This window comes from Dermacentor andersoni, chromosome 7, assembly GCF_023375885.2.
Source record: "Dermacentor andersoni chromosome 7, qqDerAnde1_hic_scaffold, whole genome shotgun sequence".
Lineage (NCBI taxonomy): Eukaryota > Metazoa > Arthropoda > Arachnida > Ixodida > Ixodidae > Dermacentor > Dermacentor andersoni.
The window spans coordinates 180,028,020-180,045,701 of record NC_092820.1 but is presented as its reverse complement, the minus strand read 5'-3'; the positions used below and the strand labels follow the sequence as shown (position 1 = coordinate 180,045,701).

The window sequence follows — 17,682 nt, the reverse complement described above, 5'->3', positions numbered from 1 at the left end:
AAACAAGGAGCTGGCTACGACCTTGACAACATTAGGTCTATCTCCCTTACGTCAAATATGGTAAAACTAATTGAAAGAGTTTTATATGATCGTATGATGGATCATATATCTGAAAATTCGTTACTGAGCCCAAGTCAAATAGGTTTTCGGCCCGGTCTCTCCATTTGGTGTGCGCATGTGGATTTGGAAGCTGCATCCAACTTGCTCAGCATAGAAAAGAAGTTAGCGCTTTAGTGACACTTGGCCTAGCAAAAGCTTATGACAGCGTTGAGTACTCTATACTGCTGGACAGATTGCAGTCCTACAATTTTCCGAGATATATAACGGCGTGGATTTTTGAATTTCTAAGAAACAGAAAATTTCATTGTTTTCAAAACGGCTTTTCTTCAAGAATGTTCGATCAGACAAGAGGGGTGCCCCAGGGGGCTGTTCTGTTTCCTATACTATTTAGCCTGTTGATGAGTTCAGTACCACTGCACCAGGATGTGAATCTGTATGTCTATGCAGATGACATTGCATTTTTCGCGACAGCTAGAGACATCAATTCCCTTCACCTGTCTTTGCAAACGTACCTCTGTACTCTACAGACGTGGCTTCACAACCTGCACCTGTCGTTCAACGTAAACAAAAGTGCAGTCCTTGTTTTTGCGCTCTCCGGGCCGTTACAGTTATCATTAGTATATGAACAGAGAACCATTCCTCAGGTAGAGCCGCTTAAATACTTGGGTATCATATATGACGGAAAACTTAACTGGCGTTCTCACATAGAAAATATTGGAACGAAGGCGACACGAGCCGTAGGTTTACTACGTAGAATCAGTAACCGACGTTCTGATATGTGAAGTGGCACATTAATTATGATTTATCGTATGTATGTACGACTGATTCTAGAATTTGGTTGTGTTTTGTTCTCCGGAAGTGCAAAATATAAATTAAGACCCCTTGGTCTGTTAGAAAGAGAACATCTTCGACTATGTTTAGGTCCTCCTAAATTCGTTGCTAATAATGTATTATACCAGGAAGCGCGCCTACCTACTCTTGACACACGATTTCGCATGCTTACGGTTCAAACCTGCTTAAGAGCTTATGATTCTTTGCTACGACGTGGAAAATATGCATTTATTAGTGAATTAAGTCCATTTTTTTAGAACACGTGCTCACAATTCCATACCCCACAAGTTGTATTTATGCAAGCACAATTAGCATCTTTAAATGTTCGCCTTAGAGAAATAATTCCGCTTCATGGGTCTCCGGGGTCGCTGAAAATTGAATTTGCAGACATTTTTCCACACAATGCGAAATTTCTGCCCACAACATATTTGAATGACCGTTTAGAAGAAAATTTGGCCCGTTTCAATATAAATGTATTAGCGATTGATGCTTCTTCGTGCGAAGAGAAGGTAGGTGTGGGTATCTACTCACCATCCCTCGATTGGTCTTTTTCACTTCGCCTACCAGATTACACATCAGTCTTTCATGCCGAACATCTGGCAATAGTTCTTGCCTTGCGGAAATTACCCATTCATATTACAAGAGTTATTATAGTCACAGATTCTCTATCTGTATGCAGCGCACTTACTGCGTCTACAAAGTTGACAACAGGAAACACGTTTTATTCATTAGCTCCGCGTCACTTAAGTTTAGTGCATATAGTATGGGTCCCTGGCCACCGAGACATTCATATTAATGAAATAGCCGATTCTTTAGCACGAGCTTCTTTAGCAGGTCCTGTGCTATGTGTGCTGCCGGCAACTGCGCACATTACTGCAGCCAGATATAGGCAATTTTCTTTGAGCGAGGACAAAAAAGCTCTGTCATTAGCAAAATCCAGATTTTTTACACCTAAATTAATCTTGGAACCGGCAATGGTGTCCTAACCGGAAATTCGAAGTTTCATTTACTAGGCTGCGTTGCCATATTCCAACACTTAATTTTTATTTGCACAGATGTGGTCAGGCGGTATCCCCTCTATGCTACCTCTGCAATGAACCGGAAACTATAGATCATTTTTTTTTATTATCATGTCGTCGGTTTTCTACGCATCGAAAACTATGTCTAGAAATTCCACTTCAAAATTTAGGATTACCTTTAAGCAGTACTGTTATACTCTCCCTTGGAGCAACAGTTTTGGGATATAGCCACAGGAACGTTTGCCTAGCCATTTATAATTTTCTAAGTGGCACAAAAAGAATACCTTGTTAATAGTTTTTAGTTTCAAGAATTGATTTATTTTTACTTCAGTTTAGAAAATTCAAAAAGTAAAAACACAAATTCACAGTTTAAATCTTACTATTATTATTCATAATTTACCTTACTTTCTCTTGCTTTTTTTTAACAATCCTATCAACGCAAGGCTCACTATAGTATTGATCAATACTTTATCTCATGTACTGATACTTTATTTTGCATCTTGGGTTATTTGTTGTCCTTTTTTTTCGTGTTATTTATTTATTAACGAATTTATTTTATTTTACTTATTGAATCATATTACCACCCGATTCGTGGCCTATCCCCCACAGTGGGTTTGTGTCATTAACTGAAGCTTCATCATCATCATCATCATCATCATCTATGTATTTTCTATTTTATTTCCTGTGATCTCTGCAATCAGTGAGAAGAAAACTGGGGGACGTCATCCTCTCCAACGGGGGACCGAAACCCCGCCCAGAAATTGGGTCCTGAACGGCCAGTTCGTTATGCCGCCGGCTTGAGTGACCGCTTCGACCTCAGCATAGACCCGATTGAGTAATCTGATCGCTTCTCTACTGATGATATGGGCTCGGACAGCGATTTTACGTTGGTGTCAAGCCGACGTCTGAAGAGAAAGATACGAAGAACATCACCGACCAGTCGTCAGGCGACAAAAAAGGCAAGTGGCAAGCAGTCATACACTATTGCATACGTACCAACAACGACAACAGACAACCTCAACTCACTGATTAGGCAGAGCCTGTCAGAATATTTCGACCGAACCGCCCATGGTCAAGTAGAAGAAATACGTACAAACGCTCGAAAGTATATCCTCTCGGTGGAAGTCAATACACCGACAATACTGGAAACACTGAAAAACGTCACTCAGTTGGGAAGCATCCCTGTTCGAGCATTCCCCACATACGGCAAAGAAGCGACGACAGGCATCATCTACGACGTGGACATTGATATTACAGACACTGACCTGGCGAAACTACTATCATCGTCGGCTCCTGTGCTCAGCTTTCACCGTCTTGGACGATCCCGATGTGTGAAATTAGTGTTCCAGTCGGAAACTTTGCCAACACACGTCAAGGTTGGATATTTGAGGCATTCGGTACGTCCTTACGTGCCGAGGCTTTTACAATGTCACAAGTGTATGAAACTTGGGCATGTCAGTGCCGTTTGCAAGGGCACAGTAACATGCAAACGATGTGGTGGACCTCACACAGACAGCAGTTGCATCGTTGCTGCGAAGTGTCCAAATGGTTCTGGTGCCCACGACGTAACGTCAAAAGAGTGCCCAAGGATCAGGAAGGAAATGGACATTCTGAAGAAGATGGGTAGTGTAGAGGTCGCCACCTGTGTATATAAGGTGGCGCTACAATCTGAAAAGACCTTGTATATAAGGGGCTTTCGGGAGTGGGAATAAACCTTGTTTTGGTTTCCGCCTTGTCGGTAGTCCGCCTCGTTCCTCGGCTCCTGTGCAGAACCGGTAGAGATCATTCCACACACAGGGTAGCGGCAAATGCTATCCGCCGCCGCAGACGCCGCTCACGACACCGACATCAACGGGACCGCAACCTTCCTCGCGTACAAGTATCGACAGCTCAAGTGCAGCTTCCACACCCTCCTCGTCTGAGGAATGAATAAGCACGTGCCTCAAGGCCTTTGTATTCTGCGAAAGTACAAAGCGACTCATCACCGGCCCCAAACACATCGGAGACTCAGTGGCCTTCGTTACCATCAAGGCCTGCGGGAACGCCCTTATGCACCGCTCCTACACGCACTGAAGAGAATGAAAAGATGGATGACATTAACGTCGCAAGTATGTTGAAAAATTTGATGGGCTCCATGCGCCGGATTCCTTGCGTCCTGAATACCCGGGCTGCCAAGGCTGCCGTGCAGCAACTTGAAGTGTTGGAACCACTTCTAGTGGTTCTTCACTAAACAAGTATGGCGAAGATATTTGAAGAAAGGGTGCGTCAATCGCTTGTTATGCAATGTAATGTTCGAGGTCTACGTGGTAGCTTGTCGGACTTCCGACAGCGGGTATTTTAAGTACCAATTTGCAGTTATCGTTATCTGTGAACCTAATATGGATTCTTCTTTCCGTATTTCTGGATATGTCCAGATATGGTCTCGTAACGACCACACCTCAAGCAAAGTGTTAGTTCGTATACGTCACGTTCTGGTGTATTTCAGACATGACGTCCCATCGCATACTACTAATGATTACGAATGCCTTACCATAAAACACAGATGTCGCACGTTTACAGTGATTGGAGGATACATCTACCCAAGGGCGAGGATCGATTGCTCGCGCCTGATGTTTCTGCTGCAAGCATCTCAAGGTCCTCATATTGTGATTGGTGACTTTTACGCACACCATCCCCTGTGGGGTAGCACTTTGATCAATTCTCGTGGCAAACATTTGGCCGACTTCATGTGTAGTCAGGGGCTAACTGTGCTCAACGAAGGGTCTCCTGCATTTATTCGTGGCACGTCCTACAGCAGTTGTCTTGACCTAACGTTTATATCAAGGAGCCTTCTGTCTTCAGCAAGCTGGTCGACAGATCTAGGGTCTCATGGTAATGACCACCTCACAACTTACGTTCACTTTAGCTGGTTTCGCCGTTCAGCCTCACGTTGCATTCGTCAAACAGACTGTACTTTATTTAAGACCTCTGTCAACACTGCCTGTCAGAGTATGACATCTCCATCCGAAATAGAGGACATCATTGCATCCACCCTGCAGGACACAACCAGAGAAGTTAGCCTACGGACGCACAGATAGATCATCGGTCGACATACAATATGAGGCCTTTCGTGCAATCCGTCGCCGTGCGGAACGGCGATACAGAAGAACAAAGTCCCCGTCAGATCTTTCGAACAGTCGCCGAGCTCAGCGACATGTTCTACGACATCTGGACAAGCTGGACAGACAGCGTTGGAGGACATTCTGTGGATCCTTAGGTCCAAGACAGCCTCTATCTAATATCTGGCGGGTCATACGAAGTCTCCAGGCAACTCTACAACAAAGACACCCATTCCGTGCGGTGGCTCTACATCAACGCCGGACCGAATTGGAGGTAGCAGAGGACTACTGTAAACTCATTGTGGACGCATCTAATGCAGTGGCTTCATCCTTTGTCACCATCGCGCCCCCGTCAACTCCAAGTACCGTTTACGATACAAGAGCTTGACGCTGCAATTTCGGTTTCTCGACGCTCATCAGCACCAGGACAAGACGGAATCACGTATGCTGCACTCTGCCATCTTGGCACAGAATCGCGACGGCTTCTTCTATCTTTTTATAACACGACGTGGGAGACAGGAAATGATCCAGATAGTTGGAAACGCAGTCGCGTTGTAGCGCTGCTTAAACTGGAGAAGTCACCTAACGAGCTTTCCTCCTACACACCAATCGCCTTAGCCAGTTGCGTCGGCAAAGTAATGGAAAGAATGGTCTTGTCAAGGCTGGAATGGTTTCCAGCCTTGAAAAGGTTGGAATAATCGCTTTCCTGATTTTATGCACGGATTTAGAAGAGGCCGTTCTTCCATTGACGCTGTTATCGACTTGGTCTCCACTGTTGAACAGGAAAGAAGTCGCCGTCGGTTAGTTGAAGTTGTTTTTCTGGACATTAAGGGTGCATACGACAATGTACTCCATTATGCAATCCTTGATGCATTGGAAGATTTAGACGTCGGTGGCCGGTGATATCCATGGATTGTTAGCTACGTCAGTGGCCTCACGGTGTATATGTCGACAAGTGATGGAAACACCGGACAGTACAATATCCATCGAGGTGTTCCACAAGGGGGAGTTCTCAGTCCAACTCTTTCCAATGTTGCATTGATTTGCCTTGCATCTAAAACTTCCTAACCAGAGAAAGATTAGCACATATGCGGACGACATATGCATATGGGCATCTGGAGCCACCCGTCCACAAATGCGTGCTAGGCTTCAACGTGCGGTGACAACCACAGCTAAGTATCTGCGACGTCAAGGCCTCCAGCTATCAACAGAAAAATATCCTGTGATTGCATTCACGCGAAAACGAATGACCAGGTATCCGATAATCGTTAACGGAGTAGCGATACTTATGGTTACACACCACAGATTCCTTGGCTTTGTCATAGACCGGGGATCATCTTGGTCAAGACACGTCGCCGCACTAAAGTCAAAGCTGAAGAGTTTTGTTCACGTCGTTTGCGTTGTTGCAGAAACAAGATGGGCCCCTCGGAGTCGTCATGACTCCAATTGTACCAAGCACTATCGTAGGGTATATAAGGTACAGCTTGCCGGCGCTCTGAAGCATGAGACTTAGCTCTGTGCGCACGTCGGAGAGCATTCAAGCTCAAGCACTGCGCACATGTTTGGGCCTCCCACGATGCACGTCAACCAATGAAACAATGGCGGAAGCTTGTGCTTGTCCTATTGGGGTATACCTGCTTTGCGAGTCTCTTCGAATGTACCTTCGCGCGTTGACCCGACACGGGCATCATCCTCTGTCATCGCTCCCTGCTACCCACCCAGGTTCCAGCTTTTCAAGGACTATATCACGTCATCAGAGTGTTCTACCGTCCAGATTTTCTCCCGCCTGTATTCCGAGAATAACCCCGTGGGTTCTGCCTAAACCTTTCGTTACATTGCAGATCCCTAGAATTACTATAAAGTTATCCGTTACATCTATTGGTCTCAGGCAACATACCCTGTTGCACATTTCGGCAGACTACAGAGATACTGTACAACTGTATACCGATGGCTCTGTCACACCATATGCCTCCACTGCAGCCTTCGTCATTCCACATATGTTCATCGCTCGGCGGTTTAAACTGGACCATGGATCAACATCAACTGCCGCAGAAGTTGTAGCTATCCGGGAGGCACTTCGATTTCTCTCTGAGGAGCCTCCTCACGCATGGATGATATTCTGTGATTGCAAGCCAGCTCTTCAAACGATTGACTGTGTCCTCAGACGGGGCCCGTATTATTCCGGAGCTATAGAAATTACAGAACATCTCGACCACGCAACTAGAAATGGCCGCAATGTCACCTTTCAGTGGATACCTTCACACTGTGGCATGATAGGAAACGAACAGGCAGACGCTGAAGCGAAAACTGCTTTACATAATGCTTCTGAAGTACGCATTCCGTTCTTGCGAACAGACACAAACGCCCTACTTCGTCGCGTAATACGCAACCGTACGTTGGAACACTGGACTCAACCTGATCGACGACACCAGCTAGTACACAAATGGGACCGAGAAATGAAATTTCGTATGCCTCACAAGCTCAAAAGAAGCCAAACGAGCATGGTGCACCGAATTCGCCTTGGTGTCGCATTCACCAACCGTTATAGACATATGATAGGTGGCAGTGACACTAGCCCAAACTGTGAATACTGTGGGGTGCCAGAAACACATTATCATATATTTTGCGTGTATCCCGCGTACGCGCAAGAACGAAAGCAACTGATCTCTTCCGTTGCAAAGATCCATAAGAGGCCGCTATCAGACGAGTTTCTTTTAGGTCCTTGGCCTAATGCAAACAGCGCAGCCCTGATAACAAGTGCCACTATAGCTTTTCTCCAAGCTACTGGGCTGGACGCACGGCTTTAGAGATGCTACAACTCTGTGAATATGTATATACGCATCTCTTCTTTATACCATCATCATCATTCATCAGTCCTTTCCCTCCCAGTCCCTTTTGCCCAGTGTAGAGTAGCAGGCCAGAGCAAGTTATAGCTCAGGCCGACCTCTCTGCCTTTTAGAAACATGTAAGGCATGAATGTTTCTGCACACTTGATCAGCTGTGAACGGGCAAGAACTGCTTGTACTTAAACGATTCAAAGTTTCACAGGAAGGGATGCTACTGGTTAACTTCACTGCACAGTTGTGATTTGCTTTTCTTTAACGTGTCGTTTTGTGCTGTTTTATCCCCACAAGAACAGGCTGTTTGCCTGCTTTTCGCATCGTCGCACGAGTTTTACATGACGGTGCAGGAGGGTACGCTGTCATTGTGCCACTATCGAAAGCAAATAATTTACTTAATTACTAGCTGTAGAGTTAATTACCTTTCAAACCAAATGCTAATGCAGGTGCAGTAAGGATACAAAGCCCGCAACATATTCAGTGTTTGTTGGTTTCTGCAGAGAAGAGGTGCAATTAACGTGCCTGCAATATTCGAAAACAAATTAACGACGCTACGACGCTGTTTATTCACGCCACGGATTTAATGCTATCGTAAAAAATTCATTACGATAGCCTACACTTTTGCACTGTCAAAGTTAATAAGTCAGGTAAAATAACCTTTCAAGATGCATCGGGAAATTTACGCCTGAAAACCGACAAGAAAATGCAACTGAACGGTACCGCGTTCAGCACAACGTTTAAATGTCTGGTACTTTGCTGTCTTGTCATTTGCCCTTGCCGAGGTTGAAATTATTTCAGCTCCTCCGTACGCGCGATTTTTGTATGCTATTCAACAAAAGAAAATTGTGATGACCCCAAAAGGCAATGTCGTCTCGTGGCAACTCGCAAAGGTGTACGAAGCAAACGTGAAAATACACTTCATTTGCTGCGTAGCGTGTCACCGAACGCGTAGAAATGGAAGAAGGTGATCTGCGGCACAAGTTGTTTACTCTCCCTTCGCGTACGTACCAAATTCGACAATCCACGTCTCCGCGCATTGCACTTGTGCCAGACGCCATCTTCCAAAACAAACCGGCGAAATAGCTCCACGACAGCTCTCCGCGCAATTTCGACGGAAAATCGCAGCGATCTGCGCGACGGTGCGACTGTCCGACGAACCGGTCGGTCGCAGCCGAAAATCGGGGGGTCGGCACTGCGACTGCGATTTTCATCGCAAACGACGGAAATCGCACTTCCGGTGCGACGAAAATCGCATCATGTGAAACAAGCTTAAGCCCTCTTCTTTCACCGTCCAACGTTATTGATGTCGCTGTTGAAGGTGTCTCTGTGCTGACCTCATTGTCACAGGAGCCGCCACATCTGTGATTGCCGAAAAACTATGCCGCTGAGTACAAAAAGTCACGACGCCTTTCTTCGGTCCTTTACTCCACACGGCGCACTTCTTGTTCCTTACGGTTAGTACTACACTGTATTAGTACACAGATTTGCCTAAACGTAATCCTTATGGCGTTATACGGCCTTGCGGCTTAGCAAACTGATAATTTATAACAAAGTCTAACAAGTCTTTTTTGCCTTCTGAATTTAGAAAAATAGGAGCGCTTCGATTGTTGGTCCAATAAAGGCAGATAAAGCATATAGTAAAAAAGCCACGAGGACACCTCAAGCCACAATCACGAAAATAATATAAATTCATGCGCGAACCATCATTCACATGCAAGCTGAACGATCGCGACGCCACAGTTCCTTGTAGTAATTTAGCAGGAAGCTCTCACGCTGTCAATGAAGCATGTCCTTTGAAACTGCCAAACTTTTATACGGGTCTAACGGTAGATTCCAGAGCATAGTGCTCGTGTACATTCGCGAATATACATAAAACGCTATTCACGACGCGTGCACAGTCTGATCAGACACGCCTCCTTTGCAAGAGAAGCGGTGGGAACGCCAACAACATTTTGTATTCTTATCATCTTGCGCCAAGCGACCACGAGTACATTAAGGGAAGTACGCGAGGTTGTATGTAGCTTTCACTCCATCGATCGCTGTTGTTAGAACGCATGACGTTGCTAAATGTAACAAATTCTCACTCACTCGGTAGCTTGGGAGGTTTGTAGCGGCTGCACTGGAGCCACTCGAAGTTGGCCACCTCACCCAGGTCCGGGCCACAGTTTTTGGAAGACTCAGCGGCCGGGGACTGCGGAATTCTCGCGAAGAGCTCACGGCCTGCTTCCAACCTCACTTCTCCCGGTGCGCGCGTCACCCAGCAATCGAAGCTCGAGCCGGCATTCGAACTCAAATTCGTTGTAGAGAGGGAATTCGAACCAACACCGTGTCTTCTTCCGCAAGATGAAAGCAATCCGTCGATAGAGAAGTCAGTCCTGCCACACCTAAACGAAGGGTGTTCGACACACATCTCGTTGCTTCGGCTCTCAGTGTTGCTTTTTCCACTTTCGGAGTGGATGGTGACGTCGACGTCGTGGTTGTGTGTTGCACCGGTAGTCGTCGTTGTAGTTGCCGGCGTTGATAAGCCGCGAATAGCACAGCTCGAAGGCGATCGCTGACACTTTTGACAAGTGGACACCGGGTACGGTCCGTCTGGACTGGACGACATTGGAACTCGAAAGTGGGGCTCATTTGAGTTCAATGGAAAACGGTCGACCATTGTAACTGCGATCATCGCTTCGGCTGCAAAGTTTCAGGAGCGCCGTCTTCATTTGTGTCGATGTATCGATTCGGGAACTTCCAAGGGTACAGTCTGCTACTGCCGCTGTCGATCCCCGAATGCAAGGAAGATCTCCTCGCTGCCTGTTAATCAGAAAAGAGATAGAGAGTACGTTAGCATAATAGCTAATGAACAGTACAAAAGATCGACGAAGACAAGCCGATGACAAGCCCTGCCTTCCTCTTGTATTTCTATTTATTTGATCTTTTTTTAATCTGAAATATACTACAATCAGAGGATCACGCAGGTGGGCGTATATACAGCCTCCCCAATTTTCTAAATAGGTATATTCGATTTGGCTGCAGTTTCGGTGTCAGTTTCGTTGCGGTACAGTGCGGGAGCAGCAGAGTGCAGTGCAAATTCAGAAAGTTCGTCTGTAGTAGCGCTGCACGTTTATTTCAATAACCAATACAAAAGTACGTGCCATGATTACTGCTCGGCGAATATCGAGATTTTGGCTCAGGGTGTTGTGTAGCTTCTGTTCTTGTGACGTGCCACTGCGCGCTGCGGGTTCTACGTCTGCTGTTGGTCCCGTTTTTTGAGTTGGTGTGGCTCGTCGCGGTTCGAAAAATGTTTTGCTTTCAACTACGCTGGACACGCTTCTGCAATCTAGCAGCACATTCCATGAATTTAGCGCAGACCTGTCGTGAACCATTTCATCAAACTTGAAAGCACCACCAGAGAGGGCTTTTTTTTCGTTCTCGCAATAATTGCTATTGGGATTGTACTCCGTAGTGAGAACGGAATGGTGGACTTATAGGGGCGCGAAATACGCGCGCAGAGAGAAGAGAACGAACTTTGAGTGCAACCGACGAGTAGCCGAGCGGCGGTGAAACTGAGCCTTTATTGCGAGGAGGCCAGCGCCGCAAACATAAACATCTCCTCGTTGTGCAGACGTTCACGGCGCCGGCGCCGGAATCGGATCCTCTACAGGGCTGCCACCCCCCCCCCCCCCCCCCCCAATAGATGCAAATGTCGCTGTTGTCGCGCTGATGCCCAGGACACATGCTTACTTACGGGGCAGGGTACGGATGGGTAAGAATCGGGCGGGGAACGAGTAGGGAGTGCAAGAGAAACACGCAAGTTTGCCATCTACGCGGGTTTCACACGGTCGATTGCAATCACGTTTTCACGGCCGTTCACAAAAACAGTAAAAGTCTTTTCTTCGCGCTGTAGCACTTCGAACGGGCCGTCGTACGGTGCAGTGAGGGCGGGCCGGATGCCTTCGCGGCGCACGAAAATGTGAGTTGAGGCAGCTAGGGCTTTGCTTACGGAAACGTCGTAGGTGGAGGGCTGTCGAGCTGATGTTGGTCGCAAGCGCTCAAAGAGCGATCGAAGTTGCTCAACGTAGGCAGGAGACGAAAGGCTGGGGACTGCAGGTGGTGCGAAGAATTCACCGGGTAGACGTAGTGTCGTCCCGTAGACCATTTCGGCAGCAGTACACCCGAAGTCCTCTTTTATCGCCGACCGAATACCTAGTAGAACTAGCGGCAAGTCGTTGACCCATGAAGTTCGAGAGAGAGAGAGAATAAACTTTATTCAAGAACCCCGGTCCGGGTTCGCCCGCTTTCTTCTAGTTGTCTGCCAAGCCGAGCGTCGTGATGAGCTCGACCATGGAACGTACGTAGTTGGAGGAGGAATCCGCGAGCCACTCCTGAAGTCTCGTAGGTCTACGGGTGGGTGAGAGTTTGGCAAGGACAGCCTGAATAGCGTGACGGCTCCCCGGACAATCCCACAGAGTGTTGAAATTCGAGCATCGCGGGCGATGAGGGCGGCTTTCAACTGGCGGTGAAACCTTTCCACTATTCGATTTGCTGACAGATGGTACGCAGTAGTGTGTATGTGACGGATACCGAGGATGCTTGTTAACGCTCCTAAGAGCTCACTTTGAAACTGTCGTCCGCGGTCGGTTATTACCACGCTAGCGCAGCCGAAACGAGATATCCAACCGGCTACGAAAACGGACGCCACGGTGGATGCCGTAATATCGTGTACGCGAAACGCTTCAGGCCAGCGCGTGTAGCGGTCAACGCAGGTGAGGATGTAGCGTATACCATGCGATGAAGGCAGCGGACCGATGTCGATGTGAACGTGGTCAAAGCGAGAGTCAGGCGGCCGGAAGATTTGAAGTGGTGACTTGGTGCGGCGGGTCGCTTTTGCACGGTGGCAACGCTGACATTCTCGAGCCCAGCGGCGCACATCTGCGGTGATGCCGGGCCACACATAAAAAAATTAAATTATGGGGTTTTACGTGCCAAAACCACTTTCTGATTATGAGGCACGTCGTAGTGAAGGACTCCGGAAATTTCGACCACCTGGGGTTCTTTAACGTGCACCTAAATCTAAGCACATGGGTGTTTTCGCATTTCGCCCCCATCGAAATGCGGCCGCCGTGGCCGGGATTCGATCCCGCGAACTTGTGCTCAGCAGCCCAACACCAGGCCACACATAACGGGAGGTGATAAGGCGCTGAGTGTTACGAACACCAGGATGGCTCGAGTCGTGTAGCTTGCCAAAAAATTTACAACGGTGCGAGGAAGGCACAAATGGACGGGCACAGCCTGATGACATGTCGCAGACGATCGTACTGGAGGAGAACGGCAGTGGCACCTCAGAAAACGAGAAAGATGTGGACCCTGCACGCAGGTCACGCAGCTCGTTTTTGGAATGTTGTGCTTCTGCGATGATCCCGAAGTCCACAGAAGCAGTGGAAAACGCGTCGACACGTGGCAGGGCGTCGGCAGCCGCATTAACAGGTCCTTCGATGTACCAGATGTCAACTGTGAATTCGGAGATGAAATGCAGATGCCGAATTTGCCGGGACGTGTGTTTGCTGTGGTTTCCACGGAAAGTGAATGTCAGTGGCTTGTGTTCCGTGAGTACGTGGAACACGGTGCTTTCGAGAAGGTGGCGAAAGTGGCGAATGCCAAGGTAGACAGCCAGGAGTTCGCGGTCTAAAGTGCTGTATCGAGTTTCTGCCGGCTTCATATTCTGCGAAAAGAAGCCGAGTGGACACCACAAATTATACTGGTATTGTTGCAGTACTGCACAAACGGCTCTAGAGGAGGCCACGGTGATGAGCCGCATGGGGGCGTCGTTTAGGGTATGCACTAGGAGGGTGGCGTGTGCCAGGGCATTCTTGGCTTCTTTGAAGGCGTCGCCTGCTTCGGATGCCCACTCCGAGACCGCAGATGGTGCCTTTAGAGCCTTCAGCATGTCGGTCATACGTAGAATGATGCGCGCTATATTAGGCAGTAACCGACGTTGGAAGATCAGAAGCAAGAGAAATTCGCGAAGTTTGCGAAGCGATGTTGGGCGTGGAAAATCCCACAGAGCTTGAACCTTGCTGCCCTATGGCTTGCTTACCTCAGGTGTGACAAGGTGTCCAAGAAATTCGACGTTGTAAACACCAAAGACACATTTGGCTGTGTTGATAGTCGAGCCATGTTCCTGCAATCCCGAAAACAGCAACCGCAGATGGTCAGCGTGCTGCTCTGGTGAAGAACTTGCCACCAGCAGATCATCAAGATAGGCGACGACGAAGTGCAGACCACGTATGACTTCATTGATGAAGCGTTGAAAAGTTTGGCCTGCATTCCATTACCCGAAAGGCATGTGGACGTACTCGAATAGGTCAAAAGGTGTTGTGATGGTCGTCTTCGGTATGTCCGCTGGTTCAACAGAAATTTGATGATATGCCTTGACTAGGTCAATCTTGCTAAAGATGGTTGTTCCAGCAAGAGTGGTAGCAAAGTCGTGAATGTGTGGCAGCGATAACAGCATCCAGATAATGCACGATAGTCTCCACAAGGGCGCCAATCTCCAGGGTCACGCTTGGGCACCATGTGCAGGGCAGATGACCAGCTGCTTGACGATGGGCGGATTATGCCTAACTGAAGCATGTGGTCAAATTCTCTGCGAGCTATGGCGAGGCTGTCTCCAGCAAGACGTCGTGGCTTGCAGGACGCTGGAGGACCCGTGGTGACGATGTGGTGCGTCATAGTGTGTCGCACCGGATGTTCCAGGTTGCTAGGTTTGGTAAGTTCAGGAAATTCACTGAGGATAGAGGCAAATTCTGAAGATGGCGAATGCGGAGCTGCTTGAGTAGAGGCGGACAGCGGTGCAAAGATGCCTTGCTCGGAGAGGCTGGTCGTACAGTCCACATTGACGGAAGCGGAGATCCACGTTCAAAGCGAAATGGGCAAGAAAGTCCGCACCTAGTATGGCGAAGTGCGAGGATGAAGCGCGAGGATGAAAATTCACCGAAATATGCGACGCAGGCCCAGCCCAATGGTGAGGGGGCGTTGGCCATATGTTGCGATTGCGGATGTATTCACAGCTTGCAAAGGCGTAGTCCTCGGATAACGGTGTCGGTCGAGGCAGGAGGCAGGAATGACGCTCACCTCTGCACCAGTGTCCACAAGAAAGCGATGGCCTGTGATCCTGTCTGTGATGTAGAATAGGCGGCTTCGCGTTGCAGTTTAGTGACGCGCCGTCATTAGTGACTCGCTTCCATGTTTCCCTACCAGCGAGAAGGCTGTCGGCATTTGACAGCACTGGCTCGGAACCTGGTGTAGTACTAGCAGAAGCCGTCGGAAGTGTGTCTTGGGCGGGAACGGGAACGCGAACGTGAGCCACCCCTAGCCAAGGGAGAGTGACGAGGCGTGTCCATCTGCATTGCTGCCATGGTGTCCATCAGCCGGTCAATTTTCTCCTCGAGGTGGGCGAGATTGCCGGGCCTCGAGGTCTGATGTGACAGTGGTCGAGGACACCGCAGAGCTTGCGCCGGAGATCGTTTACGCAGTCCGCGAGCTCTGCCAGTTTTTCAATAGGCATATCATCTGCAGCTGCCAAAACCACGACAAGTGTCTGAGGCAAGCGTAGCAGAAATAGCTCACGCAATAGTGCACTCTCGGAGTCTTTGGTACGGTCGCCGAGTAGCTGTCGCATCCGATGTAATAGCTGCGACGGCCGGCGATCGACAAGTTCTTCCGCGTTGTTGCTGTAAGTGGCTTCTCTCCGACACGGTTTTGCGTGTGAGCACTGTGGTCGTAGGGTGCGGCCGTATGTGGGGCTTTCATGACGTCGTCGAAATCATCAGCTACCTCGGAGGAAAGTGCTGAGACGACGTGCAGGTACATCACACGTTGCGATGTGATTTTTTGCACATCGAAGACGGCTTCTACTTGCAAGAACCACACGGCGGGATTCTTCGGCCAAAACGGCGGCAGCCGCAGCTGTGCATTGGAAATGGCGTTCATGGAAGCGATGGGGGCAGGGATGTCGGCTGTCACTGTTGACTGGGGCTGAGGAGTCGGGGCGTTGTTGCTGGACGCTGCAGTGTTCGTTTCGTCTTACATCGCGTGTGCTTCTACGTCCGGGTGCCTTCCACGCCGAGGAGGCCGGCAGCGCAAACATAAACATCCGCTCGTTGTGCAGACGTTCACGGCGGCGGCGCCGGAATCGGATCCTCTACAGACGTAGATGCTGTCTTTTCGTCAGAGAACGCGTTCCAAATTATTTAACGGTCAAAAGCAATTTAACACGTCACATGACTCTACTATAGTGGCCTGGCAACCATTCAGGCATCGGACGTGTGCTTCACGTTCTTAGGAACTGTTGTAACCAAAGCGGGGGATATTTACGTCGGCGAGTCATTATAAAGCTAGCCCAGCGCTATGTCGTCTGCTACCGGGAGCTTGCACGATACCTGCACGTGCGCAGTGGCGAGTGCAAGGGTAATTGTGCACTCGTGCACAGCTTGCCTTTCACGAAGTGAAATCGAAGAGCGCGATGCACGCGGCGCGTGTTGCACTATAATGTAGAGGACTTCACACTCCGAACTAGTACAGAAAGTGCAACGAAATCAAAGAGACGAAATATTGCGCAAGCATCGACTGCATGGAATGTCAGCGCCTTGTAACGGCGATAAGCGTCGACGTCGGCAGTAGTACGTGCAAGCTAGAAAAGGCTTTGGAATACTGTTGTCTGCGACGTTGTTCACTTCAGGTTACACGCGCCCGGCCTTTATTAACACGAAAGTGTTTCATGTATTTCACGATCAGTGTGTTTCACGATCAGTGTAAAACACAAAAGTGTTTCACGATCAATTTCCTGTAAGTAACTAATGTGACGCGAAAACGCGTAAAATATGCTCTTTTAACAGGGATGGTGCCGCCTTCTAGGAGCCGCGAAGCGAAGTACTTCACTATGACATTAGAGCGCTTAAAGTGAGTGCTTCGGTAATCTCAGCTAGTGTCAGCGCAGCGGTGACTCCAGTGATGCCAATGTCTAGGGACTTAGCCTGAGATATCGGGGTTCACGGGCATGTTTATGGATTTCTCGAAGTACCTAGGGGGGTTTTAAAGACGCAGTTATCTCGCCATTTACGCCGCATGCATACTCATAAGTACCCACCCAGACATTAGCAAGGTTACTGGAACCAGCCGCTTCTTAACTCTCTAGCACTACCAGTGGAGGCGGAGCAGCGCACACGGAGTGGCGGTCGCCAGCACTAGCGACGCTGTAGTCATTCACGACTTCTTTTAATTGTAATAGGAGAGGGGGGAGCGGGTGTCGTTCTTCTTTTGACGGCTGCAGGGGGCAAGTCTTCCGGCTGCCCTATAATTGAGGTGTCTGTAGTAACACAGTGTTTCAATTTTGACCAAAAAGGGCGTTCAGGGCTGCTGCCTATGCTTCGTTTTGGAAACCCTTTGCTTTTCTCTGCGAAAGAGGGCTTAGAATTATCGCGGCTGGGTATCACAGCTGCTGCGCATGCATGGCATTTAAAAGCGAAACTTCTGAAGTTTGGCCAGCTTTATCTATGCGCGCTCGAGAATGCATGCTTTGCAGTCGACAATATTTCTACTTTCACAGCTCCTCATACGTTATGGTTTTAAGAGCTCTGCATACAGTAGACGCATTACCAAAGTAAATGGCAACTTGTGGGACGGGCGGCACCTAGCAAGGTGAGCCGAGTAAAAAAAGAAAGAAAACAATTTATCATTCAACCCGACATATAAAGATGTGAACAGAAGCGCACACTAAGGTCTGCGGCCCCGTGAAGCACGACGTCCTTACTTTAAACAATTTTAGGGATTTCTTTTGCAATCTAG

At 48.5% G+C, this 17,682-nt stretch overlaps 1 protein-coding gene across 1 annotated transcript in view; it reads right to left on the bottom strand.

Moving 5' to 3' along the window:
• LOC126532273 (uncharacterized) overlaps nt 1–10,669 on the bottom strand; it is a 210,396-nt gene extending 199,727 nt beyond the window's left edge. Inside the window, exon 1 of the mRNA XM_072289139.1 lies at nt 9,937–10,669. Coding sequence (XP_072145240.1) covers nt 9,937–10,522 — 586 coding nt within the window. The 5' untranslated portion in view covers nt 10,523–10,669. The remainder of the gene's footprint in view (nt 1–9,936) is intronic.
• Between the last annotated feature and the right edge of the window lie 7,013 nt (nt 10,670–17,682).